At 54.7% G+C, this 25,984-nt stretch overlaps 1 protein-coding gene across 5 annotated transcripts in view; it reads left to right on the top strand.

Moving 5' to 3' along the window:
- The window catches only part of DNMT1 (DNA methyltransferase 1), a 51,888-nt gene continuing 25,904 nt past the window's right edge, over positions 1-25,984 (top strand). For 2 of the 5 annotated variants that reach the window (XM_090128684.1, XM_090128683.1), the window contains exons 1-18: positions 1-108; positions 13,207-13,249; positions 17,009-17,116; positions 17,207-17,510; positions 17,674-17,746; positions 17,868-17,964; positions 19,340-19,380; positions 19,509-19,560; positions 19,765-19,848; positions 19,954-20,063; positions 20,214-20,332; positions 20,410-20,502; positions 21,695-21,846; positions 21,959-22,146; positions 23,091-23,280; positions 25,323-25,420; positions 25,495-25,642; positions 25,732-25,847. In XM_090128684.1, coding sequence (XP_089984810.1) covers positions 53-108; positions 13,207-13,249; positions 17,009-17,116; positions 17,207-17,510; positions 17,674-17,746; positions 17,868-17,964; positions 19,340-19,380; positions 19,509-19,560; positions 19,765-19,848; positions 19,954-20,063; positions 20,214-20,332; positions 20,410-20,502; positions 21,695-21,846; positions 21,959-22,146; positions 23,091-23,280; positions 25,323-25,420; positions 25,495-25,642; positions 25,732-25,847 — 2,072 coding nt within the window. In that variant the 5' untranslated portion in view covers positions 1-52. Of the gene's footprint in view, positions 109-11,563; positions 11,634-13,206; positions 13,250-17,008; positions 17,117-17,206; positions 17,511-17,673; positions 17,747-17,867; positions 17,965-19,339; positions 19,381-19,508; positions 19,561-19,656; positions 19,849-19,953; positions 20,064-20,213; positions 20,333-20,409; positions 20,503-21,694; positions 21,847-21,958; positions 22,147-23,090; positions 23,281-25,322; positions 25,421-25,494; positions 25,643-25,731; positions 25,848-25,984 lie in introns of those variants that run through there. The other 3 variants (XM_090128681.1, XM_090128680.1, XM_090128682.1) reach the window with 2 other exon arrangements.

The following is a 25,984-nucleotide window of genomic DNA, read 5'->3' as shown; positions in this document are numbered from 1 at the left end:
CTCGCTCCGTCGTTCCGCGCTCCGTTCGCTCCGTTCCGGGCCGCCCCCCCCGATGCCCGCCCGCTCCGCGCCTCCCCCCCCCGCGCTGCCCCCGGCGCTGCGCCGACGGTGAGTGCCGCCCCCCCCCCAATTAAAAAAAACCCCGGAAGCCATGGAGGGAAACGGCGGACGGGGAACGGAGGGGGGGGGGGGGGAGGGGGGAGCGCGGGAAATGCAGCGACGCTGCGCTGCACGGCAGTGCATTGCATTGCACGGACACCGCTCTGCTCTGCTTTGCTTTGCATTGCATTGCACGGACACCGCTCTGCTCTGCTTTGCATTGCATTGCATTGCATTGCACGGACACCGCTCTGCTCTGCTTTGCTTTGCATTGCATTGCATTGCACGGACACTGCTGTGCTCTGCTTTGCATTGCATTGCATTGCATTGCATTGCATTGCACGGACACCGCTCTGCTCTGCTTTGCATTGCATTGCATTGCATTGCATTGCATTGCACGGACACCGCTCTGCTCTGCTCTGCTTTGCATTGCATTGCATTGCATTGCACGGACACCGCTCTGCTCTGCTTTGCTTTGCACGGACACCGCTCTGCTCTGCTTTGCTTTGCTTTGCATTGCATTGCATTGCATTGCACGGACACCGCTGTGCTCTGCTTTGCATTGCTGTGCATTGCATTGCATTGCACGGACACCGCTCTGCTTTGCTTTGCTTTGCATTGCATTGCACGGATACTGCTGTGCTCTGCTCTGCTTTGCACGGACACCGCTCTGCTTTGCTTTGCTTTGCATTGCATTGCATTGCACGGACACTGCTGTGCTCTGCTCTGGTTTGCTTTGCATTGCATTGCATTGCACGGACACTGCTGTGCTCTGCTCTGCATTGCATTGCACGGACACTGCTCTGCTCTGCTCTGCTCTGCTCTGCTTTGCATTGCATTGCACGGACACCGCTCTGCTCTGCTTTGCTTTGCTTTGCATTGCATTGCACGGATACTGCTGTGCTCTGCTCTGCTTTGCATTGCATTGCACGGACACCGCTCTGCTCTGCTCTGCTCTGCTCTGCTCTGCTTTGCATTGCATTGCATTGCACGGATACCGCTGTGCTCTGCTCTGCTCTGCTTTGCATTGCATTGCATTGCACGGACACTGCTGTGCTCTGTTCTGCTTTGCATTGCACGGACACCGCTCTGCTCTGCTCTGCTTTGCTTTGCATTGCATTGCATTGCATTGCATTGCACGGACACAGCTCTGCTCTGCTTTGCATTGCATTGCATTGCACGGACACCGCTCTGCTCTGCTTTGCTTTGCTTTGCATTGCATTGCACGGATACTGCTGTGCTCTGCTCTGCTTTGCATTGCATTGCATTGCATTGCACGGACACCGCTCTGCTCTGCTGTGCTTTGCTTTGCTTTGCACGGACACCGCTCTGCTCTGCTCTGCTTTGCTTTGCATTGCATTGCATTGCACGGACACTGCTGTGCTCTGCTCTGCTCTGCTCTGCTCTGCTTTGCTTTGCATTGCATTGCATTGCACGGACACTGCTGTGCTCTGCTCTGCTTTGCTTTGCTTTGCTTTGCATTGCTTTGCATTGCACGGACACTGCTGTGCTCTGCTCTGCTTTGCTTTGCTTTGCTTTGCTTTGCTTTGCATTGCTTTGCATTGCACGGACACCACTGTGCTCTGCTTTGCTTTGCTTTGCTTTGGCTTTGCTTTGCTTTGCATTGCATTGCTTTGCATTGCATTGCATTGCATTGCACAGACACCGCTCTGTTTTGCTTTGCATTGCATTGCTTTGCATTGCACGGACACCGCTCTGCTCTGCTCTTCTTTGCATTGCACTGACACTGCTTTGCTTTGCATTGCATTGCACGGACACTGCTCTGCTCTGCTTTGCTTTGCATTGTTTTGCATTGCATTGCATTGCATTGCATTGCACAGACACCGCTCTGCTCTGCTCTGCTTTGCTTTGCATTGCACTGACATTGCTCTGCTTTGCTTTGCATTGCATTGCACGGACACTGCTCTGCTTTGCTTCGCTTTGCATTGCATTGCATTGCATTGCACTGCACTGACACTGCTCTGCTTTGCTTTGCATTGCATTGCTTTGCACTGACACTTCGTTGCTTTGCACAGACTTCCATTGCTTTGCTTTGCTTCGCTTTGCTTTGCTTTGCTTTGCTTTGCTTTGCATTGCATAGAACTCCATTGCTTTGCTTTGCATTGCGTTGCATTGCACTGACACAGCTTTCCTTTGCACAGAGCTCCACTGCTTTGCTTTGCATTGCATTGCATTGCATTGCACTGACAGTGGTTTGCTTTGCTTTGCTTTGCATTATGCGGATCTTTGTAGCATTGCATTGCATTGCATTGCATTGCATGGAGCTGCATTGCTTTGCTTTGCGTTGCACTGGCACTCTTTTGCTTTGCATTGCATTGCACTGACCTTCGTTGCTTTGCTTTGCTTTGCTTTGCCTTCACTTCGTGTTGTCGCTCCGTTGCTTTGCATTGCATTGCACTGCTTTGCATTGCACAGACCTTCACTGCATTGCACTCCATTGCATTTCATGGGCCGCCGTTGCTTTGCGTTGCACTGACACTCTGCTGTTTTGCATTGCATTGCATTGCATGGAGCTCCGTTGCTTTGCTTTGCATTGCATTGCATTGCGTTGCATTGCATTGCATTGCTTTGCACGGAGCTCCATTGCATTGCATTGCACTGACACTCCGTTGCTTTGCTTTGCATTGCATTGCATTGCACTGACACTCCATTGCTTTGCATTGCTTTGCTTTGCTTTGCTTTGCTTTGCATCGCATTGCTTTGCACGGAGCTCCATTGCATTGCATTGCACTGACACTCCATTGCTTTGCATTGCTTTGCTTTGCTTTGCTTTGCATTGCTTTGCATTGGACTGACACTCCATTGCTTTGCTTTGCTTTGCATTGCTTTGCACGGAGCTCCGTTGCATTGCATTGCACTGACACTGGGTTGCTTTGCTTTACTTTGCTTTGCACGGAGCTCTGCTGCTTTGCATGCATTGCTTTGCTTTACTTTGCATTGCTTTGCATTGCATTGCTTTGCATTGCATTGCTTTGCATTGCATTGCTTTGCATTGCTTTGCATTGCATTGCATTGCACGGAGCTCCATTGCTTTGCACTGCATTGCCTTGCTTTGCTCTGCATTGCACTGACACTCCGTTGCTTTGCTTTGCTTTGCTTTTCACGCGGCTCCGTTGCTTTGCATTGCTTTGCTTTGCTTTGCTTTGCATTGCATTGCTTTGCACGGAGCTCCGTTGCATTGCATTGCACTGGCACTGCTTTGCTTTGCTTTACTTTGCTTTGCACAGAGCTCCGTTGCTTTGCATTGCTTTGCATTGCTTTGCATTGCTTTGCATTGCTTTGCATTGCTTTGCATTGCTTTGCATTGCACTGCACAGACCCCCATTGCATTTCATGGGCCTCCATTGCTTTGCGTTGCACTGAGCAAATGCTGCATTGCACTGCATTGCACGGAGCTGCACTGCTCTGCTCTGCTTTGCACTGACACTCCGTTGCTTTGCACGGCATTGCATTGCTCTGACACTTCATTGCATTGCATTGCACGGAGCTCTTCTGCTTTGCTTTGCTTTGCACTGAGGCTCCATTACTTTGCACTGCGTTGCACTGCATTGCACGGGCTTCCATTGCTCTGCTTTGCTTTGCTTTGCACTGGCACTCCATTGCTTTGCTTTGCTTTGTAGCGCATTGCATTGCACTGCATTGCACGAAACTCCATTGCTGTGCTTTGCTTTGCTTTGCTTTGCATTGCATTGCTCTGCTCTGGCAGTCCATTGCTTTTCTTTGCATTGCATTGCACGGGCTTCCATTGCTCTGCTTTGCTTTGCTTTGCACTGACACTGCATTGCTTTGCTTTGCATTGCATTGCATTGCATTGCTTTGCTTTGCACTGACGCTCCATTGCTTTGCTTTGCACTGCATTGCACGGAGCTGCATTGCTCTGCTTTGCTCTGCATTGCTCTGACACTCCATTGCATTGCATTGCACGGAGCTCTGTTGCTTTGCTTTGCATTGCACTGGCACTCCATTGCTTCACATTGCTTTGCTTTGCCTTGCATTGCTTTGCACTGACACTGCGTTGCTTTGCTTTGCATTGCATTGCATTGCATTGCAGGGAGCTCCATTGCTTTGCCTTGCATTGCATTGCACTGACACTGCGTTGCTTTGCTTTGCTTTGCATTGCTTTGCATTGCTTTGCATTGCACTGAGCAACATTGCATTGCATTGCACTGCATGGAGCTGCATTGCTCTGCTTTGCATTGCGTTGCTCTGACACTTCATTGCATTGCGCTGCACAGATTTCCATTACTTTGCATTGCATTGCATTGCACGGACCTTCATTGCTTTGCATGGCGTTGCACGGAGCTGCGTTGCTTTGCACAGCTTTGCTTTGCATTGCATTGCACTGACACTGCATTGCTTTGCTTTGCTTTGCTGCACTTTGTGTTGCACTGACGCTTTGTTGCTTTGCACAGAGCTCCATTGCTTTGCTTTGCATTGCATTGCATTGCGTTGCATTGCACTGACACTGCATTGCTTTGCTTTGCTTTGCTGCACTTTGCGTTGCACTGACACTTTGTTGCTTTGCACAGAGCTCCTTTGCATTGCATTGCATTGCATAGAGCTCCATTGCTTTGCTTTGTATTGCATTGCGTTGCGTTGCATTGCACTGACACTGCATTGCTTTGCACAGAGCTCCTTTGCATTGCATTGCATTGCTTTGCATTGCTTTGCATTGCATAGAGCTCCATTGCTTTGCTTTGCATTGCATTGCACTGCACTGACACTGCATTGCTTTGCTGTGCATTGCATTGCATTGCACTGACACTGCATTGCTTTGCTTTGCTTTGCTGCACTTTGTGTTGCACTGACGCTTTGTTGCTTTGCACAGAGCTCCTTTGCATTGCATTGCTTTGCTTTGCTTTGCTTTGCTTTGCTTTGCATTGCATAGAGCTCCATTGCTTTGCTTTGCATTGTGTTGCGTTGCACTGACACTGCATTGCTTTGCACAGAGCTCCTTTGCATTGCATTGCTTTGCTTTGCTTTGCTTTGCTTTGCATTACATAGAGCTCCATTGCTTTGCTTTGCATTGCGTTGCATTGCACTGACACTGCATTGCTTTGCTGTGCATTGCATTGCATTGCACTGACACTGCATTGCTTTGCTTTGCTTTGCTGCACTTTGTGTTGCACTGACGCTTTGTTGCTTTGCACAGAGCTCCTTTGCATTGCATTGCTTTGCTTTGCTTTGCTTTGCTTTGCTTTGCATTGCATAGAGCTCCATTGCTTTGCTTTGCATTGCGTTGCGTTGCACTGACACTGCATTGCTTTGCACAGAGCTCCTTTGCATTGCATTGCTTTGCTTTGCTTTGCTTTGCTTTGCATTGCATAGAGCTCCATTGCTTTGCTTTGCATTGCGTTGCATTGCACTGACACTGCATTGCTTTGCTTTGCTTCACTTTGCGTTGCACTGAAACTTTGTTGCTTTGCACAGAGCTCCTTTGCATTGCATTGCATTGCTTTGCTTTGCATTGCGTTGCATTGCATTGCATTGCACTGACACTGCTTTGCTTTGCTTTGCTTTGCTTTGCACAGAGCTCCATCGCATTGCACTGCTCTGCATTGCTTTTGCTCTCCGTTGCTTTTGCTCTGCATTGCTTTTGTTCTGCATTGCATGGCTTTGCTTTGCACTGCTTTGTATTGCACTACATTGCACTGCTCTGCTTTGCATTGCTCATTGCTTTGCTTTGCATTGCTCTGCTTTGCTCTGCATTGCATTGCATTGCATTGCATTGCTTTGCTTTGCTTTGCTTTGCTTTGCACTGCTTTGCTCTGCATTGCTTTGCTTTGCTTTGCACTGCACTGCTCTGCTTTGCTCTGCTTTGCTCTGCTCTGCTCTGCTTTGCATTGCATTGCATTGCTTTGCTTTGCTTTGCATTGCACTGCTCTGCTCTGCATTGCTTTTGCTTTGCTTTGCACTGCACTGCACTGCTTTGCTCTGCTTTGCTTTGCACTGCACTGCACACTGTTGCCCCCCCCCCGCCCCCCCAGTGCATTTTATTGGGGTTTATTTTGGGGGAGGGGGGCACAGACCCCTCCCCCCCCCTCAGTTTCCCTATTGGGGAACGAAGGGAATGGGATACGGGATTGGGGGGGGGGGCGGGGGTTTGCATGGGGGGGGGGGGGCTTATTTTGTACCCCCCCCCCACCCCCAAATCTGCCCCCACCCCCCCCAAAGCAAAACCCCTTCTGCCCCCCAGCAGCCCCATAGCAGTGCGGTGGGATTTGGGGTGGGGGGGGGGGATATGGGGGTGTATATGAAAATTTGGGTGGGGGGGGGTGGGGGGCGCAGCTCCTTTTAGATCCCCCCCTCCACCCCCAAATCTGCCCCCCCACCCCAAATCCCTCCCGCAGGGGATGGGATGTGGGGTTATGGGGTGGGGGTTTGGGGGGGGGGGGCAGATAAGGGGTTTTTATGGGGTGGGGGCCAATGTTGAACCTCACAACCCCCCCACCCCAAAACGGATCCCCCTCCACCCCATACAAATAAAGCACTGGGGGGGGGGCATAATGCGAACCCCCCCCCCCCAAAAACCCCAAACATTTCCCTCCCCCCCCCCCATGAAATGACCCCCCCAGTCCCCCGTACAAAATCCATTGTGGTGAGGGGGGCCCCAATCCAACCCCCCCCCCCAGACCCCAAATATTCACACCCCCTCCCTTAATAAAATGACCCCCCCCCATATAAAATCCAATTTTGGGGGGGCACAACAGACCCCCAACCCTAAAACCCCAAACATTCCCCCCCTCCCCATACAAAACCCATTTGGTTTGGGGGGGGCCAAACACAAACACCGAACACCTGCCCCCCCCCCCTTATAAAATGACCCCCCCCCCCATATAAAATCCAGTTCTGGGGGGGCCATAACGCGAACCCAAACCCCAAAACCCCAAACATTTCCCTCCCCCCCCCCATGAAATGACCCCACAACTCCCCATACAAAATCCATTGTGGTGAGGGGGGGGCCCCAATCCAAAGCCCCCCCCCCAGACCCCAAATATTCACCCCCCCCCTTGATAAAATGACCCCCCCCCCCATATAAAATCCAATTTTGGGGGGGCACAACAGACCCCCAACCCTAAAACCCCAAACATTCCCCCCCTCCCCATACAAAACCCATTTGGGTTGGGGGGGGGCAGAACACAAACACCAAACACCTGCCCCCCCCCCCCCCCTATAAAATGACCCCCCCCCATATAAAATCCAATTCTGGGGTGGCCATAACGCGGACCCCCAACCCTAAAACCCCAAACATTTCCCTCCCCCCCATGAAATGACCCCACAACCCCCCATACAAAATCCATTGTGGTGAGGGGGGGCCCCAATCCAAAGCCCCCCCCCCAGACCCCAAATATTCACCCCCCCCCTTGATAAAATGACCCCCCCCCCCATATAAAATCCAATTTTGGGGGGGCACAACAGACCCCCAACCCTAAAACCCCAAACATTCCCCCCCTCCCCATACAAAACCCATTTGGGTTGGGGGGGGGCAGAACACAAACACCAAACACCTGCCCCCCCCCCCCCCTATAAAATGACCCCCCCCCATATAAAATCCAATTCTGGGGTGGCCATAACGCGGACCCCCAACCCTAAAACCCCAAACATTTCCCTCCCCCCCATGAAATGACCCCACAACCCCCCATACAAAATCCATTGTGGTGAGGGGGGGCCCCAATCCAAAGCCCCCCCCCCAGACCCCAAATATTCACCCCCCCCCTTGATAAAATGACCCCCCCCCCCATATAAAATCCAATTTTGGGGGGGCACAACAGACCCCCAACCCTAAAACCCCAAACATTCCCCCCCTCCCCATACAAAACCCATTTGGGTTGGGGGGGGGCAGAACACAAACACCAAACACCTGCCCCCCCCCCCCCCCTATAAAATGACCCCCCCCCATATAAAATCCAATTCTGGGGTGGCCATAACGCGGACCCCCAACCCTAAAACCCCAAACATTTCCCTCCCCCCCATGAAATGACCCCACAACCCCCCATACAAAATCCATTGTGGTGAGGGGGGGTCCCCAATCCAACCCCCCCCCCAGACCCCAAATATTCACCCCCCCCCCCTTAATAAAATGACCCCCCCACCCCATATAAAATCCAATTTTGGGGGCGCACGACAGACCCCCAGCCCTAAAACCCCAAACATCCCCCCCCCCCATACAAAACCCATTTGGGTTGGGGGGGGGCCGAACACAAACACCAAACACCTGCCCCCCCCCCCTTATAAAATGACCCCCCCCATATAAAATCCAATTCTGGGGGGGCCATAACGCGAACCCAAGCCCCAAAACCCCAAACATTTACCTCCCCCCCCCCATGAAATGACCCCACAACTCCCCATACAAAATCCATTGTGGTGAGGGGGGGTCCCCAATCCAACCACCCCCCCAGACCCCAAATATTCACCCCCCCCCCCTTAATAAAATGACCCCCCCACCATATAAAATCCAATTTTGGGGGGGCCATAACGTGAACCCCAAACCCTAAAACCCCAAACATCCCCCCCCCCCCCTCCCATACAAAACCCATTTGGGTTGGGGGGGGGCCGAACACAAATACCAAACACCTGCCCCCCCCCCTTATAAAATGCCCCCCCCCCCTATATAAAATCTGGTTTTGGGGTGGCCATAACGCGGACCCCCAACCCTAAAACCCCAAACATTTCCCTCCCCCCCCCCATGAAATGACCCCACAACCCCCCATACAAAATCCATTGTGGTGAGGGGGGGGCCCCAATCCAACCCCCCCCCCAGACCCCAAATATTCACCTCCCCCTTAATAAAATGACCCCCCCACCCCATATAAAATCCAATTTTGGGGGCGCACGACAGACCCCCAGCCCTAAAACCCCAAACATCCCCCCCCCCCCATACAAAACCCATTTGGGTTGGGGGGGGGGGGGGGCCGAACACAAACACCAAACACCTGCCCCCCCCCCCTTATAAAATGACCCCCCCATATAAAATCCAATTTTGGGGGGGCCATAACGTGAACCCCAAACCCTAAAACCCCAAACATCCCCCCCCCCCCTCCCATACAAAACCCATTTGGGTTGGGGGGGGGCCGAACACAAATACCAAACACCTGCCCCCCCCCCTTATAAAATGCCCCCCCCCCCATATAAAATCTGGTTTTGGGGGGGCCATAACGCGGACCCCCAACCCTAAAACCCCAAACATTTCCCTCCCCCCCCCCATAAAATGACCCCACAACTCCCCATACAAAATCCATTGGGATGAGGGGGGGTCCCCAATCCAACCCCCTCCCCAGACCCCAAATATTCACCCCCCCCCCCTTAATAAAATGACCCCCCCACCCCATATAAAATCCAATTTTGGGGGCGCACGACAGACCCCCAACCCTAAAACCCCAAACATTCCCCCCCCCCATACAAAACCCATTTGGGTTGGGGGGGGGCCAAACACAAACACCGAACACCTGCCCCCCCCTCCCTTATAAAATGACCCCCCCCATATAAAATCTGGTTTTGGGGGGCCATAACACGGACCCCCAACCCTAAAACCCCAAACATTTCCCTCCCCCCCATGAAATGACCCCACAACCCCCCGTACAAAATCCATTGTGGTGAGGGGGGGGCCCCAATCCAACCCCCCCCCAGACCCCAAATATTCACCCCCCCCCCTTAATAAAATGACCCCCCCTCCCCATGCAGACCCCAATTGGGTTGGGGGGGGGCACGACAGACCCCCAGCCCTAAAACCCCAAACATCCCCCCCCCCCTCCCATATAAAACCCATTTGGGTTGGGGGGGGGCCAAACACAAACACCGAACACCTGCCCCCCCCTCCCTTATAAAATGACCCCCCCCATATAAAATCTGGTTTTGGGGGGCCATAACACGGACCCCCAACCCTAAAACCCCAAACATTTCCCTCCCCCCCCCCCCATGAAATGACCCCACAACTCCCCATACAAAATCCATTGTGGTGAGGGGGGGTCCCCAATCCAACCCCCTCCCCAGACCCCAAATATTCACCCCCCCCCTTATAAAATGACCCCCCACCCCATATAAAATCCAATTTTGGGGGGGCACAACAGACCCCCAACCCTAAAACCCCAAACATTCCCCCCCCTCCCCATACAAAACCCATTTGGGTTGGGGGGGGGCAGAACACAAACACCAAACACCTGCCCCCCCCCCTATAAAATGACCCCCCCCATATAAAATCCAATTCTGGGGGGGCACAACGTGAACCCAAACCCCAAAACCCCAAACATCCCCCCCCCCCCCTCCCATACAAAACCCATTTGGGTTGGGGGGGGGCCGAACACAAACACCAAACACCTGCCCCCCCCCCTTATAAAATGCCCCCCCCCCCATATAAAATCTGGTTTTGGGGGGGCCATAACGCGGACCCCCAACCCTAAAACCCCAAACATTCCCCCCCTCCCCATACAAAACCCATTTGGGTTGGGGGGGGGCCAAACACAAACACCGAACACCTGCCCCCCCCCCTATAAAATGACCCCCCCCATATAAAATCCAGTTCTGGGGGGGCACAACGTGAACCCAAACCCCAAAACCCCAAACATTTCCCTCCCCCCCCCCCATAAAATGACCCCACAACTCCCCATACAAAATCCATTGTGGTGAGGGGGGGGCCCCAATCCAGCCCCCCCCCAGACCCCAAATATTCACACCCCCTCCCTTAATAAAATGACCCCCCCACCCCATGCAGACCCCAATTGGGTTGGGGGGGGCCATAACGTGAACCCCCAACCCTAAAACCCCAAACATTCCCCCCCCCCCCCCATACAAAATCCATTTGGGTTGGGGGGGGGCAGAACACAAACACCAAACCCCTGCCCCCCCCCCCCTATAACATGACCCCCCCCATATAAAATCCAATTTTGGGGGGGCACAACGTGAACCCAAACCCCCAAACCCCAAACATTTCCCTCCCCCCCCCCCATGAAATGACCCCACAACCCCCCATACAAAATCCACTGTGGTGAGGGGGTCCCCAATCCAACCCCCCCCCCCAGATCCCAAATATTCACCCCCCCCCTTAATAAAATGACCCCCCCACCCCATGCAGACCCCAATTGGGTTGGGGGGGGGGCACGACAGACCCCCAACCCTAAAACCCCAAACATTCTCCCCCCCCCCATACAAAACCCATTTGGGTTGGGGGGGGGCCGAACACAAACACCAAACACCTGCCCCCCCCCCCCTATAAAATGACCCCCCCCATATAAAATCCAGTTCTGGGGGGGCACAACGTGAACCCAAACCCCAAACACCCCCCACCCCCCCCATCATCCCCTCCCCCCCCATAATAAAACCCCCGGCGGCGCTTTTTGGGGCTGAGGGTTTTTGGGATCTGGGATGGGATTTTGGGGGGGGGGGGGTCCCACATCGTCCGTCTGTCCGTCCGTCTGTCCGTCCCCCCCCCCCCCCGTCCCCCCCCCCCTTTTTTTTGCTCCATCTCTTCCGGGAACGCCGCATCCGGCCCCGAATCCCATCTGCATGGCCGGCTGCCGGTGAGGGCGGCCCCATATTTCCCCCTTCTGTTTTATGGGGGGAAAAGGGAGGGATGGGATATAGGGTCGGTTATAGGGTGAGCAACGGCAGGACCCCCCCCTTACCCCCCCTTTTTCCCCTCCTCCCCCCCCTCCCCCCCTATACTATAGGGGTTATTTGTGGGGTGAGGGGGGGGTTTAAGGGGTGGGGGGGGGTCCGGTGCTGCTTTTTGTGCTTTATGGGGCCGGCGACACGTGGCTGAGCTGGGAGCCCCCCCCCAGCACGGCCTTATGGGGCCAATTTGGGGCAGCGCTGTGGGGTCGCGGGGGGAGGATTATAGGGGGGACCCATATGGGGGGGGAACGGCTCCGGAATGGGGTGTGGGGGGGGGTGGGGGGGGCGACCCTATAGGGCTGCGGTATCGGTTTGGAGGGGGGAGGGGAGGGGGGGGGGGTTACGGCCCGGAAGTGTTATGGGGTGGATGTATGGGGCGCTGACTCCATTTTGGGGTGAGCCCGTGGGGCGCTGACCCCATTTTAGGGTGATCCTCCAGAGCTACGTCCTTATTTTGGAGCAGCCCTATAGGGTTACGGCTCCGCGGTGGTTTCAAGGCGATCCTATAGGGCCGTGGCTGTGTGTCAGGGCGTATCTGTGGGGTTACGGCCCTATAGTGGTTTCAGGAGCGCCCCGTAGGGCTGCAGTCCCATTTTGGGGAGTTCCTATAGGGCTGCTGCTCCATTTTGGGGCGTTCCTATAGGGCTGCATCCCGCTTTGGGGGGTGCTTGGGGATTACAGCCCTGAAGTGTTATGGGGTGGATCTGTGGGGCGCTGACCCCATTTCGGGGTGACCCTATAGAGCTGCATCTGTGTGTCGGAGCAGATCCATGGGGCTGCGACCCCATAGTGGTTTCAGGGCGATCCTATAAGGCTGCGTCTGTGTGTTGGAGCAGATCTGTGGGGTTACGACCCCATAGTGGCTTCAGTGCGACCCCATAGGGCTACAGACCCATTTTGGGGCAACCCTATAGGGCTACGTCTGTGTGTCACAGCAGATCTGTGGGGTTTTGGCTGCGTAGTGCTTTCAAGGCGATCCTATAGGGCTGTGGTACCATTTTGGGGCGACCCTATAGGATTATATTATTGTTTTGGAGCAGCCCTATAGGGTTACAACCTCATAGGGGTTTCAGTGTGACCCTATAGGGCTATGGTCCCATTTTGGGGCTGCCCTATAGGGCTGTGATACCATTTTGAGGCGACCCTATAGGGCTGTATGTGTGTGTTGGAGCTGATCTATGGGATTGTGACCCCACAGCGGTATCAGTGCGACCCAGTAGGACCATGGTCCCATTTGGGGCAGTTCTGTGGGGCTCTGACCCCATTTTGGGGCAGTCCTATAGGGCTGTGGTGCCAGTTTGTGGGGTGCTTGGGTGTTACGGCCCGGAAGAGTTATAGGATGGACATATGGGGCACTGACCCCATTTTGGAGCGACCCTACAGGGCTCTGTCCTTATTTCAGTGCAACCCTATAGGGTTACGACCCCATATCCATTTCCCCCATGCCCCCCGTAACCCCATTCCCTTTTCTTCCCCCAGGCTGCGCGATTTGGAGCGGGATGAGGACAGTCTGAGCGAGAAGGTGGGTGTGGGGGGACCCCAAAACCCCAATGTGTCCATTCCCCAAAACCCCGGAGTGTCTGTCACCCCAAACCCCGAGGCATCCATCCCCAAAACCGCGACGTATCCGTCCCCCAAAAGTCATTGTGGCCATCCACCCCAAAACCCAACCCATCCGTCCCCCAAAACCCAACACCTCCACCCCAAAACCCAACACCTCCACCCCAAAACCCAACCCATCCGTCCCCCGAAACCCAACCCATCCACCCCAAAACCCAACACCTCCACCCCAAAACCCAACCCATCCATCCCCCAAAACCCAACACCTCCACCCCAAAACCCAACACCTCCACCCCAAAACCCAACCCATCCGTCCCCCAAAACCCAACACCTCCACCCCAAAACCCAACACCTCCACCCCAAAACCCAACCCATCCGTCCCCCAAAACCCAACACATCCACCCCAAAACCCAACACCTCCACCCCAAAACCCAACACCTCCACCCCAAAACCCAACCCATCCGTCCCCCAAAACCCAACACCTCCACCCCAAAACCCAACCCATAAACACAAAACCCAACCCATCCATCCCCCAAATCCCAACACCTCCATCCCCAAACCCAACATATCCACCCCAAAACCCAATCCATACGCACAAGACCGAGCACATCCATCCCATAACTCAACACCTCCATCCCAAAACCCAACACATCCACCCCAAACCCAACGCATACACCCAAAACCCAACACATCCACCCCATAACCCAACACCTCCAGCCCCAAACCCAACACATCCACCCCAAACCCAACACATCCACCCAGAATCCCACACCTCCACCCCAAAACCCAACCCATCCACCCCAAACCCAACCCATCCACCCCAAACCCAACACATCCACCCCATAACCCAACCCATCCACCCCAAACCCAACACATCCACCCAGAACCCCACACCTCCAACCCAAAACCCAGCACATCCACCCCAAAGCCAACCCATCCACCCCAAAACCAGCACATCAATCCCAAAGCCAACCCATCCACCCCAAAACCAGCACATCAATCCCAAAGACAACCCATCCACCCCAAAACCCAACACCTCCAGCCCTAAACCCAACCCGTCCACCCCATAACCCAACACATTCACTGAGAACCCCACACCTCCAACCCAAAACTCAACACATCTACTCCAAAATCAACCCATCCACCCCAAACCCAACCCATCCACCCCAAACCCACCACATCCACCCCAAACCCAACATCTCACCCCAAAACCCAACACCTCCATCTGAAACCCAACATTTCCATCCCCCAAACCCAACATTTCCACCTCCCAAACCCAACGCATCCACCCCAAAACCCAACACCTCCAGCCCAAAACCCACCACATCCACCCCAAACCCAACCCATCCACCCCAAACCCAACGCATCCACCCCAAAACCCAACATTTCCATCTCCCAAACCCAACACCTCCACCCCAAACCCACCACATCCACCCCAAAATCAACCCATACACCCCAAACCCAATACATCCACCCCAAACCCAACACCTCCACCCCAAACCCAACATTTCCATCCCCCAAACCCAACATTTTCACCTCCCCAAACCCAACATTTCCACCTCCCAAACCCAACACCTCCACCCCAAACCCACCACATCCACCCCAAAATCAACCCATACACCCCAAACCCAATACATCCACCCCAAACCCAACACCTCACCCCAAAACCCAACACCTCCATCCGAAACCCAACACATCCCCCAAACCCAACATTTCCACCTCCCAAAACCCAACACCTCCACCCCAAACCCAACGCATCCACCCCAAAACCCAACACCTCCATCTGAAACCCAGCATTTTCATCGCCCAAACCCAACATTTCCACCTCCCAAACCCAACATATCCACCCCAAACCCACCACCTCCACCCCAAAATCAACCCATCCACCCCAAACCCAACACCTCCACCCCAAACCCAACATTTCCACCTCCCAAACCCAACATATCCACCCCAAACCCAACCTATCCACCCCAAACCCAACGCATCCACCCCAAACCCAACACCTCCACCCCAAACCCAACATTTCTACCTCCCCAAACCCAACATTTCCACCTCCCAAAACCCAACACCTCCACCCCAAACCCAACATTTCCACCTCCCCAAACCCAACATTTCCACCTCCCCAAACCCAACATTTCCACCTCCCAAAACCCAACACCTCCACCCCAAACCCACCACATCCACCCCCAAATCAACCCATACACCCCAAAGCCAATACATCCACCCCAAACCCAACACCTCACCCCAAAACCCAACACCTCCATCCGAAACCCAACACATCCCCCAAACCCAACATTTCCACCTCCCAAAACCCAACACCTCCACCCCAAACCCAACGCATCCACCCCAAAACCCAACACCTCCATCTGAAACCCAGCATTTTCATCGCCCAAACCCAACATTTCCACCTCCCAAACCCAACATATCCACCCCAAACCCACCACCTCCACCCCAAAATCAACCCATCCACCCCAAACCCAACACCTCCACCCCAAACCCAACATTTCCACCTCCCAAACCCAACATATCCACCCCAAACCCAACCTATCCACCCCAAACCCAACGCATCCACCCCAAACCCAACACCTCCACCCCAAACCCAACATTTCTACCTCCCCAAACCCAACATTTCCACCTCCCAAAACCCAACACCTCCACCCCAAACCCAACATTTCCACCTCCCCAAACCCAACATTTCCACCTCCCCAAACCCAACATTTCCACCTCCCAAAACCCAACACCTCCACCCCAAACCCACCACATCCACCCCCAAATCAACCCATACACCCCAAAGCCAATACATCCACCCCAAACCCAACACCTCACCCCAAAACCCAACACCTCCATCCGAAACCCAACACATCCCCCAAACCCAACATTTCCACCTCCCAAAACCCAACACCTCCACCCCAAACCCAACGCATCCACCCCAAAACCCAACACCTCCATCTGAAACCCAGCATTTTCATCGCCCAAACCCAACATTTCCACCTCCCAAACCCAACATATCCACCCCAAACCCACCACCTCCACCCCAAAATCAACCCATCCACCCCAAACCCAACACCTCCACCCCAAACCCAACATTTCCACCTCCCAAACCCAACATATCCACCCCAAACCCAACCTATCCACCCCAAACCCAACGCATCCACCCCAAACCCAACACCTCCACCCCAAACCCAACATTTCTACCTCCCCAAACCCAACATTTCCACCTCCCAAAACCCAACACCTCCACCCCAAACCCAACATTTCCACCTCCCCAAACCCAACATTTCCACCTCCCCAAACCCAACATTTCCACCTCCCAAAACCCAACACCTCCACCCCAAACCCACCACATCCACCCCCAAATCAACCCATACACCCCAAAGCCAATACATCCACCCCAAACCCAACACCTCCACCCCAAACCCAACACATCCACCCCAAACCCAACACCTCCACCCCAAACCCAACACATCCACCCCAAACCCAACACCTCCACCCCAAACCCAACGCATCCACCCCAAAACCCAACACCTCCATCCGAAACCCAACATTTCCATCCCCCAAATCCAACATTTCCACCTCCCCAAACCCAACATTTCCACCTCCCAAAACCCAACACCTCCACCCCAAACCCAACCCCTCCACCCCAAAACCCCCCCCGAAACCTCCCCCACACCCACCCCCCGCATCCCCCACCCCAAACGTCCCCCATCCCCCCCCTCCCCAGGAGAGCGTTCAGGAGAAGCTTCGCCTGACGCGCGCGTTCCTTCGTGCCGACGTGCAGCGCCGCCTGAGCGCCCTCGATGCCGAGCTGCGCTGCCAGGAGCTGTCCGAGGTTGGCCCCGATTCTCACGGCTTCTCTCCTCCCTTCGCTCTCAAATCTGGCGTTCTTAGAGCCGTTTATTGTTGGCGTTGGCTCTTTCAGGAGCGTTACCTGGCCAAGGTGAAAGCCCTCCTGCGCCGGGAGCTCGCGGCAGAGAATGGCGACGCGGCCACTTTGTTCCGCCGCGCGTCCAATGGCTGCGCCAGGAACAGCGAGGAGGAGTGGGAGCAAGGCGGGGGGGGGGAGGACGGAGCCATGGAGGTGGAGGAAGCAGCCGCCTCCTCCTCCTCCTCCTCTTCCTCCTCTTCTTCCTGCTCTTCCTCCTCCTCCTCCTCTTCCTCTTCGCTGCTCCCGGCGCCGCGGGCTCGCAAAGCGCGGCGGAGCCGATCCAACGGGGAGAGCAAAAGTAACGCCTCTGCTTTGCCCACCTCCCCCGTTTCCCCTGGGTGAGGGGTGGGATTCCATCCCAGCGCCCCTGGGGGGGGGGGTTTGGGGGTCTCTGGGGGTGAGGAGGGGGATTTGGGGTCGGGTTCTGTGGTGCTCATGCGGAGCTTCGCCGTCGCCTACAGAATCTCCTGCCAGTTCCCGCATCACCCGCAGCTCCGGCCGGCAGCCCAGCATCCTGAGCGTGTTTTCTAAAGGGTCGGTACCCCCTTCCTCTTCCCACCCCCCAGTCTGTGGGGTTCCAGGGGAAAAAAACAGTGGGGTTTGAAGTAAGAGGTCGTTGCACCCCAACGTGGAACGCCGTTGGCTGGCCCGACAGGTCCACCAAAAGGAAATCGGAGGAGGTGAATGGGGCCGTGAAGCCGGAGGTGAGCGCCGAGAGGGAAGAGGAGGAGGAGGAGGAGCTGGAGGAGAAGGTGCGTGGTGGGGGTTCCACTGGGGGACGTGGTGGGGTCAGGTCTTGGTCGGGTCTCGGTTGGGTCAGGTCTTGGTTGGGTTTCGTTTGGGTCCTGGTTGGGTCGTGGTTGGGTTTCAGTTGGATCTCAGGTCTTTGTTGGGTTGGGTGTTGGGTCAGGATTTGGGTTTTGGTAAGATTGAGTTTTTGGGGGGTTCATTGGGGTCCTTGTTGGGTTGGGTGTTGGGTCAGGATCCGGGTTTTGGTAAGATTGAGTTTTTGGGGGGTTCATTGGGGCCCTTGTTCGGTTGGGTGCTGGGTCAGGATTCGGGTTTTGGTAAGATTGAGTTTTTGGGGGGTTTATTGGGGTCTTGGTTGGGTTGGGTTGGGTCAGGATTCGGGTTTTGGTAAGATTGAGTTTTTGGGGGGTTCATTGGGGTCCTTGTTGGGTTGGGTGTTGGGTCAGGATTCGGGTTTTGGTAAGATTGAGTTTTTGGGGGGTTCATTGGGGTCTTTGTTGGGTTGGGTGTTGGGTTCAGTTTTGGTTGGGGTGGGTTGGATCTTGGTTGGGTCTCGGTTGGGTTTTGTTTGATTTGGGTCTTGGGTCGGGTCTTGGTTAGGTTGCATCTTGGTTTGATCCAGTGGGGTTTTGGTTGGGTTTGGTGGAGTTTTGGTTGGATTGGGTTTTAGGTGGGGTCTTGGGTGGGTCGGGTCTCAGTTGGGTCGTGGTTGAGTCATGGTTGGGTTGGGTTTTGGTTGGGTCTTGGTTGGGTCTTGGTTGGGTTGGGTCCTGGTTAAGTCTTGCTTGGGTTGGTTCTTGGGCTGGGTTGTGTCTCAGTGCAGTTGGATTGCGTTTTGAGTTGGGTCCTCATTAGGATTTTGTAGGATTGGGTCACGGCTGGGTCTCGTTTGGGGTGGGTTTTGATTGGAGTCGGTGGGGTCTCGGTGGGGCGGGGTCTTGGTAGAGTCAGCTCTTGGTTGAGTTCATTTTTCATTGGGTTGGGTCTCAGTTGCCTCATGGTTGGGTGGGGTTTTGGTTGAGTTGTGTCATGGCTGGGTTGGGTTTGGGTTGGGTTGGGTCTTGCCTGGGTTGGGTCTCAGTTGAGTTTTGGTTGGGTTTTGGTTGGGTTGGGTCTGAATTGAATTTTAGTTGGGTTTTGGTTGGGTTGGATCTCAGTTGGGTTAAATCTTGGTTGGGTCGGGTCTGGGTTGGGTCAGATTTTGGTTGGGTTGGGTCTCGCATGGGTTGGGTCTCAGTTGAGTTTTGGTTGGGTTTTGGTTGGGTTGAGTCTTAGTTGGGTTCATTGAGGTTGCGGTTGGGTTTGGGTTGGGTTGGGTTGTATTTTTGGGAGGACACGAACGCGTTCTGTCACCTCATCGAGGGATTCTTCCACAAGGAGCAAGACGAGAAGAGGATTAAAATCGAAACCAAAGAAGGGTGAGGAGCGCAGCGCTGTTTTCCCTGCGGTCCATTCGGATCCCACTGGGGGGAAGATGTGGGGCTCAACCTGCTCAGGGCTCACCTCGGCTGTGGGGCTGACGGCGTCGCTGTTTTCTTCCCCACAGATCTGAGATAAAGGATGAAATTACTCAGGTTAAAACCTCAACGCCCGCCAAAGTGAGTTGGCGTTCGGGTCGCGCCTCAGATTTCGGGGGCTCTTCGTCACCCTTTGGGCTCTCCCACAAAGAGGGTGAAGCCCTTTCCTCCCCACAGAGCTGCCCCAGAGCAGAACCGGACCCAAAGACGCTTCGGAAATCGGAATCCCAACGCGGTTGGACGTTGTGGGAGGGAGGAGCTCACGGCGCATCGCGTGTCTTACAGACCACCCCTCCCAAATGCGTCGACTGCCGGCAGTACCTCGACGACCCCGACCTCAAATTCTTCCAAGGGGACCCCGACGATGCGGTAATGGCGTCTCCATTCCCTCCCTCGGGCGACGCCAGCAGGGATATCTCCAAGGGCTGATGGTGGGTTTGGGTCCTTAAAGTTGCTCTCCGCTCTGGGTCTCAGCTGGAGGAGCCCGAAATGCTGACGGATGAGCGCCTGTCCATCTTCGACGCCAACGAGGACGGCTTTGAGAGCTACGAGGACCTCCCTCAGCACAAGGTCACCTCCTTCAGGTGAGCAGCTGGACCCGACGGGGGGGGGAAAAAACCAACCGAACAAACAAAAAAGCGCAAAAAACCAGACTGCGAAAACCCACCGGGTTGGGAAATCTGGTGGGAAAAACGCACCCCAAAAAACTCCAAGTGTGAATCCGTCCCCGTCAGCGTCTACGACAAACGCGGCCATCTGTGCCCCTTCGACACCGGGCTGATCGAGCGCAACATCGAGCTGTATTTCAGCGGGGCTGTGAAGCCCATCTACGACGACAACCCGTGTTTGGATGGTGAGCTCCCATCCGTCTCTGGGACTGGATGCCCTGCGGCCCCGGGGGCTGAGGTGGGGCGGATTCTCCTCCTGCAGGTGGGGTGAGGGCCAAAAAGTTGGGGCCCATCAACGCGTGGTGGATCACGGGCTTCGACGGAGGGGAGAAGGCGCTCATTGGGTTCACCACAGGTGGGTGAGCGGTGGGTCGGGGTCTTTGCTTCTTGGGCTGAGCCCCTCCACGGCAGGGTTGGAGCCAGGGGGTCTCAAGGGTCCCGTCCAATCCAATGTCATTTGGTGGTCTTGTGATCTTCAAGGACCTTTCCAACCCAACCCGACCCTGTTCTGTAGTTCTGTTATCTTCAGGGACTTCTCCAACGCAACCCAACCCCGTTGTGTGGTTCAGTCACCTTCCGGGTCCCTTCCAACCCAGCCCGCCCCCTTCTGTGATTTTTAAGGACTGCTCCAACCCAACCATTCCTTGTTTCCGTGACCTCGAAGGATCCTTCCAGCCTAAACCAACCCAACACAACCATTCTGTGGTTCTATACCCTTTAAGGACCCTTCCCACCCAACCCAACCCAACCCAAATTTTCCAAGGTTCTACAACCTTCAAGGACCCTTCCAACCCAACTCAACCCAACCATTCTGTGGTTCTATGTCCTTCAAGGACCCTACCAACCCAACCCAAACTTTCCAAGGTTCTACAACCTTCAAGGACCCTTCCAACCCAAGCCAACCCAAACTTTCCAAGGTTCTATAACCTTCAAGGACCCAACCAACCCAACTCAACCCAACCATTCTGTGGTTCTGTGTCCTTCAAGGACCCTACCAACCCAACCCAAACTTTCCAAGGTTGTATAGCCTTCAAGGACCCTTTCAACCCAACTCAACCATTCTGTGGTTCTACGTCCTTCAAGGACCCTTCCAACCCAATCCAAACTTTCTAAGGTTCTACAACCTTCAGGGACCCTTCCAACCCAACCCAACCCAACTATTCTGTGGTTTTCCCAACCATTCTGTGGTTCTATGTCCTTCAAGGACCCTTCCAACCCAACCCAAACTTTCCAAGGTTCTACAACCTTCAAAGACCCTTCCAACCCAACTCAACCCAACCATTCTGTGGTTCTATGTCCTTAAAGGACCCTACCAACCCAACCCAAACTTTCCAAGGTTCTACAACCTTCAAGGACCCTTCCAACCCAACTCAACCCAACCATTCAGTGGTTCTATGTCCTTCAAGGACCCTCCCAACCCAACCCAACCCCATCCCGTGCTTCTGTGACCTTCAGGACCCCCCCAGGCCACCCCCAACCCCCCGATTCCACCACTTCAGGCCCCCCCTCCCACCCACCCCATCCCGTGACCGTTCCTCCCCCCGCAGCCTTCGCCGATTACATCCTGATGGAGCCCAGCGAGGAATACGCGCCCATCTTCGCCCTGATGCAGGAGAAGATCTACATGAGCAAAATCGTCGTCGAGTTCCTGCAGAACAACCGCGACGTCAGCTACGAGGACCTCCTCAACAAGATCGAGGCGAGCGACCCGGCGCCGGGGGTCCAAACCCTTCCTCCCCGTTCACCCCCGCACGCACCGCCGCCCCACCCCCCTCACCTAACGTGCCCACCTCCCCCCCAACTCCTCGCAGACCACCGTCCCTCCCGTGGGGCTGAACTTCAACCGCTTCACAGAGGATTCGCTCCTGCGGCACGCGCAGTTCGTGGTGGAGCAGGTGGAGAGCTACGACGAAGCTGGAGACAGCGATGAGCCCCCCGTCCTCATCACCCCCTGCATGAGGGACCTCATCAAGTTGGCCGGGGTCACCCTGGGGAAGAGGTGAGACCCGTGTCCTGGGTGGGGGGCAGCGAGGTGGGTTGGGTGGGATCCTCTTGGAGGTGATCGTTTGGCTCCAGAACTACCAGGAAATCACATTACCTGGGAAGGAGAATCCGTCTTGGGGGAAGACTTGGGGTCTCGTTTTGGGGTGAAGTATCCTGTAGATGGGCTCACAGTGTGGGTGGCGTTGGGAGACTGGAGCAGAAATCCCCCAAAACTCATTGTCTGGGGGGGGGGAACCCATTGCCTAGAAAGGAGAATCCGTTTTGGAGCAAGACATTGGGTTGGGTTCTTGGAGTTTGGCTCTTCTCCCACTGCAGCATCATTTCGGGGCCATACTTTGTGGGGTATCATTTAGGTTCCCTCATAGGGTGGGTGGCACTGGGAAATTCGGGCAGAAATCCCCCAGAACTTCAAGGAAAACCCGTTGCCCAGGAGGAAGAATCAATTTTAGGGCAAGATATTGGGTTGGGTTCCCATAACTTTGTTCCTTGAAGCACTGCAGCGTAATTTTGGGGTTACCAGCTTGTAGATGTCCTCATAGTGTGGGTGCCGTTGGGATTCTTGGCTGAAATCCCCTGAAACTCCAAGGAAAACCCATTGCCCAAGATGGGAAATCCATTTTGGAGCAAGATGTTGGGTTGGGTTCCTATAACTTGGCTCCTTGTTCTTCTGAAGCACAATTTTGGGGTCATCCTTGTGGGGTTTCGTGTGGGTGCCCTCCTCGCATGGGCGGCGTTGGGAAATCTGAGCAGAAACCCCCCAAAACCCATTGCCTAGGAATTAACACAATTTTGAAGGAGGGCAGTGGGGTTGGGCTCCCATAACTCGGCTCCTTGTCCCACCGCACCACCATTTCGGGGTCGTACCTTCTGGCCACCACCCGGCTGTGGGCCCCACTGCCCCCCGCATGGTGGGACGCTGACCCTTCCCCATCCCTGCAGGCGTGCTGTGCGGCGCCAGGCCATCCGTCACCCCACCAGGATCGACAAGGACAAAGGCCCCACCAAGGCCACCACCACCAAGCTGGTGTACCTCATCTTCGACACCTTCTTCTCGGAGCAGATCGAGAAGGACGAGAGGGAGGACGATAAGGAGAACGCCACGAAGCGCCGGCGCTGCGGCGTCTGCGAGGTACGGCGGCGTGGGGGACAGAAGGGGTTGGAAGGGTCCTTCAAGGTCAAAGAACCGTGGGTTGGTTGGAAGGGTCCTTCAAGGTCAGAGAACCGTCGGTTGGGTTGACTTGGGTAGGTTTGAGTTGGGTTAGAGGGAACGTTAGAAGTCGTGGGGCTATAGAATGGGCTGGAAGGGTCCTTCAAGGTCAGAGAACCGTGGGTTGGGTTGGAAGGGTCCTTCAAGGTCAGAGAACCATGGGTTGGGTTGGAAGGGTCTTTCAAGGTCAAAGAACCGTGGGTTGGTTGGAAGGGTCCTTCAAGGTCAAAGAACCGTGGGTTGGGTTGACTTGGGTAGGTTTGAGTTGGGTTAGAGGGAACGTTAGAAGTCGTGGGGCTATAGAATGGGCTGGAAGGGTCCTGAAAGGTCAGAGAACCATGGGTTGTGTTGGGTTGGGTCCTTAAAGATCAAAGAATCATGGGTCTGGTTGGGTTGGAAGAGACTTCAAAGATCGTGGAAGTATAGAATGAGCTGGAAGGGTCCTTCAAGGTCAGAGAACCATGGGTTGGGTTGGAAGGGTCCTTCAAGGTCGAAGAACCGTGGGTTGGGTTGGAAGGGTCCTTCAAGGTCAGAGAACCGTGGGTTGGGTTGGAAGGGTCCTTCAAGGTCAAAGAACCGTGGGTTGGGTTGACTTGGGTAGGTTTGAGTTGGGTTAGAGGGAACGTTAGAAGTCGTGGGGCTATAGAATGGGCTGGAAGGGTCCTGAAAGGTCAGAGAACCATGGGTTGGGTTGGGTTGGGTCCTTGAAGATCAAAGAATCATGGGTCTGGTTGGGTTGGAAGAGACTTCAAAGATCGTGGGACTATAGAATGAGTTGGAAGGGTCCTTCAAGGTCAGAGAACCATGGGTTGGGTTGGGTTTGGTTGGGTTGGAAGAGACTTCAGGGGTTGTGGGACTATAAAATGAGCTGGAAGGGTCCTTAAAGGTCAAAGAACCGTGGGTTTGGGTGGGTTGGAAGAGACTTCAGAGGTTGCAGGACTATAAAATGAGCTGGAAGGGTCTTTAAAGGTCAGAGAACCGTGGGTTTGGGTGGGTTGGAAGAGACTTCAGAGGTCGTGGGACTATAGAATGAGCTGGAAGGGTCCTTAAAGGTCAGAGAACCATGTGATGGGTTGACTTGGGTAGGTTTGAGTTGGGTTAGAAGGGACCTTAGAGGTCATGAGACTATAGAATGGGTTGGAAGGGTCCTTGAAGATCGTAGAAGCACAACATGTTTGGGTTGGGTTGGAAAGATCCTTGAAGATCATAGAAGCACAACATGTTAGGGTTGGGTTGGAAAGGTCCTTGAAGATCGTAGAAGCACAACGTTTGGGTTGGGTTGGAAAGGTCCTTGAAGATCGTAGAAGCACAACGTTTGGGTTGGGTTGGAAAGGTCCTTGAAGATCATAGAAGCACAACGTTTGGGTTGGGTTGGAAAGGTCCTTGAAGATCATAGAAGCACAATGTTTTGGTTGGGTTGGAAAGGTCCTTGAAGATCATAGAAGCACAACGTTTGGGTTGGGTTGGAAAGGTCCTTGAAGATCATAGAAGCACAACATGTTTTGGTTGGGTTGGAAAGGTCCTTGAAGATCCTAGAAGCACAACGTTTGGGTTGGGTTGGAAAGGTCCTTGAAGATCACAGAAGCACAACGTTTGGGTTGGGTTGGAAAGGTCCTTGAAGATCATAGAAGCACAACATTTGGGTTGGGTTGGAAAGGTCCTTGAAGATCACAGAAGCACAACGTTTGGGTTGGGTTGGAAAGGTCCTTGAAGGTCACAGAAGCACAGCGTTTGGGTTGGGTTGGAAAGGTCCTTGAAGATCACAGAAGCACAACGTTTGGGTTGGGTTGGAAAGGTCCTTGAAGATCACAGAAGCACAACGTTTGGGTTGGGTTGGAAAGGTCCTTGAAGATCATAGAAGCACAACATTTGGGTTGGGTTGGAAAGGTCCTTGAAGATCACAGAAGCACAACGTTTGGGTTGGGTTGGAAAGGTCCTTGAAGGTCACACGTCCTGCCCCGTAGGTCTGCCAGCAGCCCGAGTGCGGGAAGTGCAAGGCGTGCCAGAACATGGTGAAGTTCGGGGGCAGCGGCCGCAGCAAGCAGGCGTGCCTGCAGAGGAGGTGAGTCCCCCTGGGTGGGATTCGCCCCCCTCCCCAAAAAGGGGCCGCGGTGCCATGCGCCCTGCGCCCCCCAGGTGCCCCAATCTGGCGGTGCGGGAGGCAGACGAGGACGAGGAGGTGGACGACAACATCCCCGAGATGCCCTCCCCCAAAAAGATGCTGCAGGGGAGGAAGAAGAAGCAGAATAAGAGCCGCATCTCCTGGGTGGGGGAACCCATCAAGGTGAGGGCGGGTGGGTGGGCGGGGTGGGGGTCCGGCGTTGTTTTTTTTTGGGGGGGGGGGGGGGTTTACACCGTCCCCGTTGCCCCCAGAGCGATGGGAAGAAGGATTTCTACCAGAGGGTCTGCATCGACTCCGAGACCCTGGAGGTGGGGGACTGCGTCTCCGTCAGCCCCGACGATCCCACCAAGCCCCTCTACCTCGCCAGGTGGGTCCGGCCCCGTGGGGGGGCTGCTAATTAGGGGGGGCTGCCAATTAGGGGGGGCTGCCAATTAGGGGGCGCTGATTGCAATTAGAGTCGCGGAACCGTTGAGGTTGGGACCCCCAACCCATCCCCCCCTGCGT

The sequence above is a fragment of the Phasianus colchicus genome, chromosome 34, assembly GCF_987193195.1.
Source record: "Phasianus colchicus chromosome 34, bPhaCol1.hap1.1, whole genome shotgun sequence".
NCBI lineage: Eukaryota > Metazoa > Chordata > Aves > Galliformes > Phasianidae > Phasianus > Phasianus colchicus.
The sequence above is the reverse complement of the archived record's forward strand: the minus strand, read 5'-3'. Positions and strand labels throughout refer to the sequence as shown.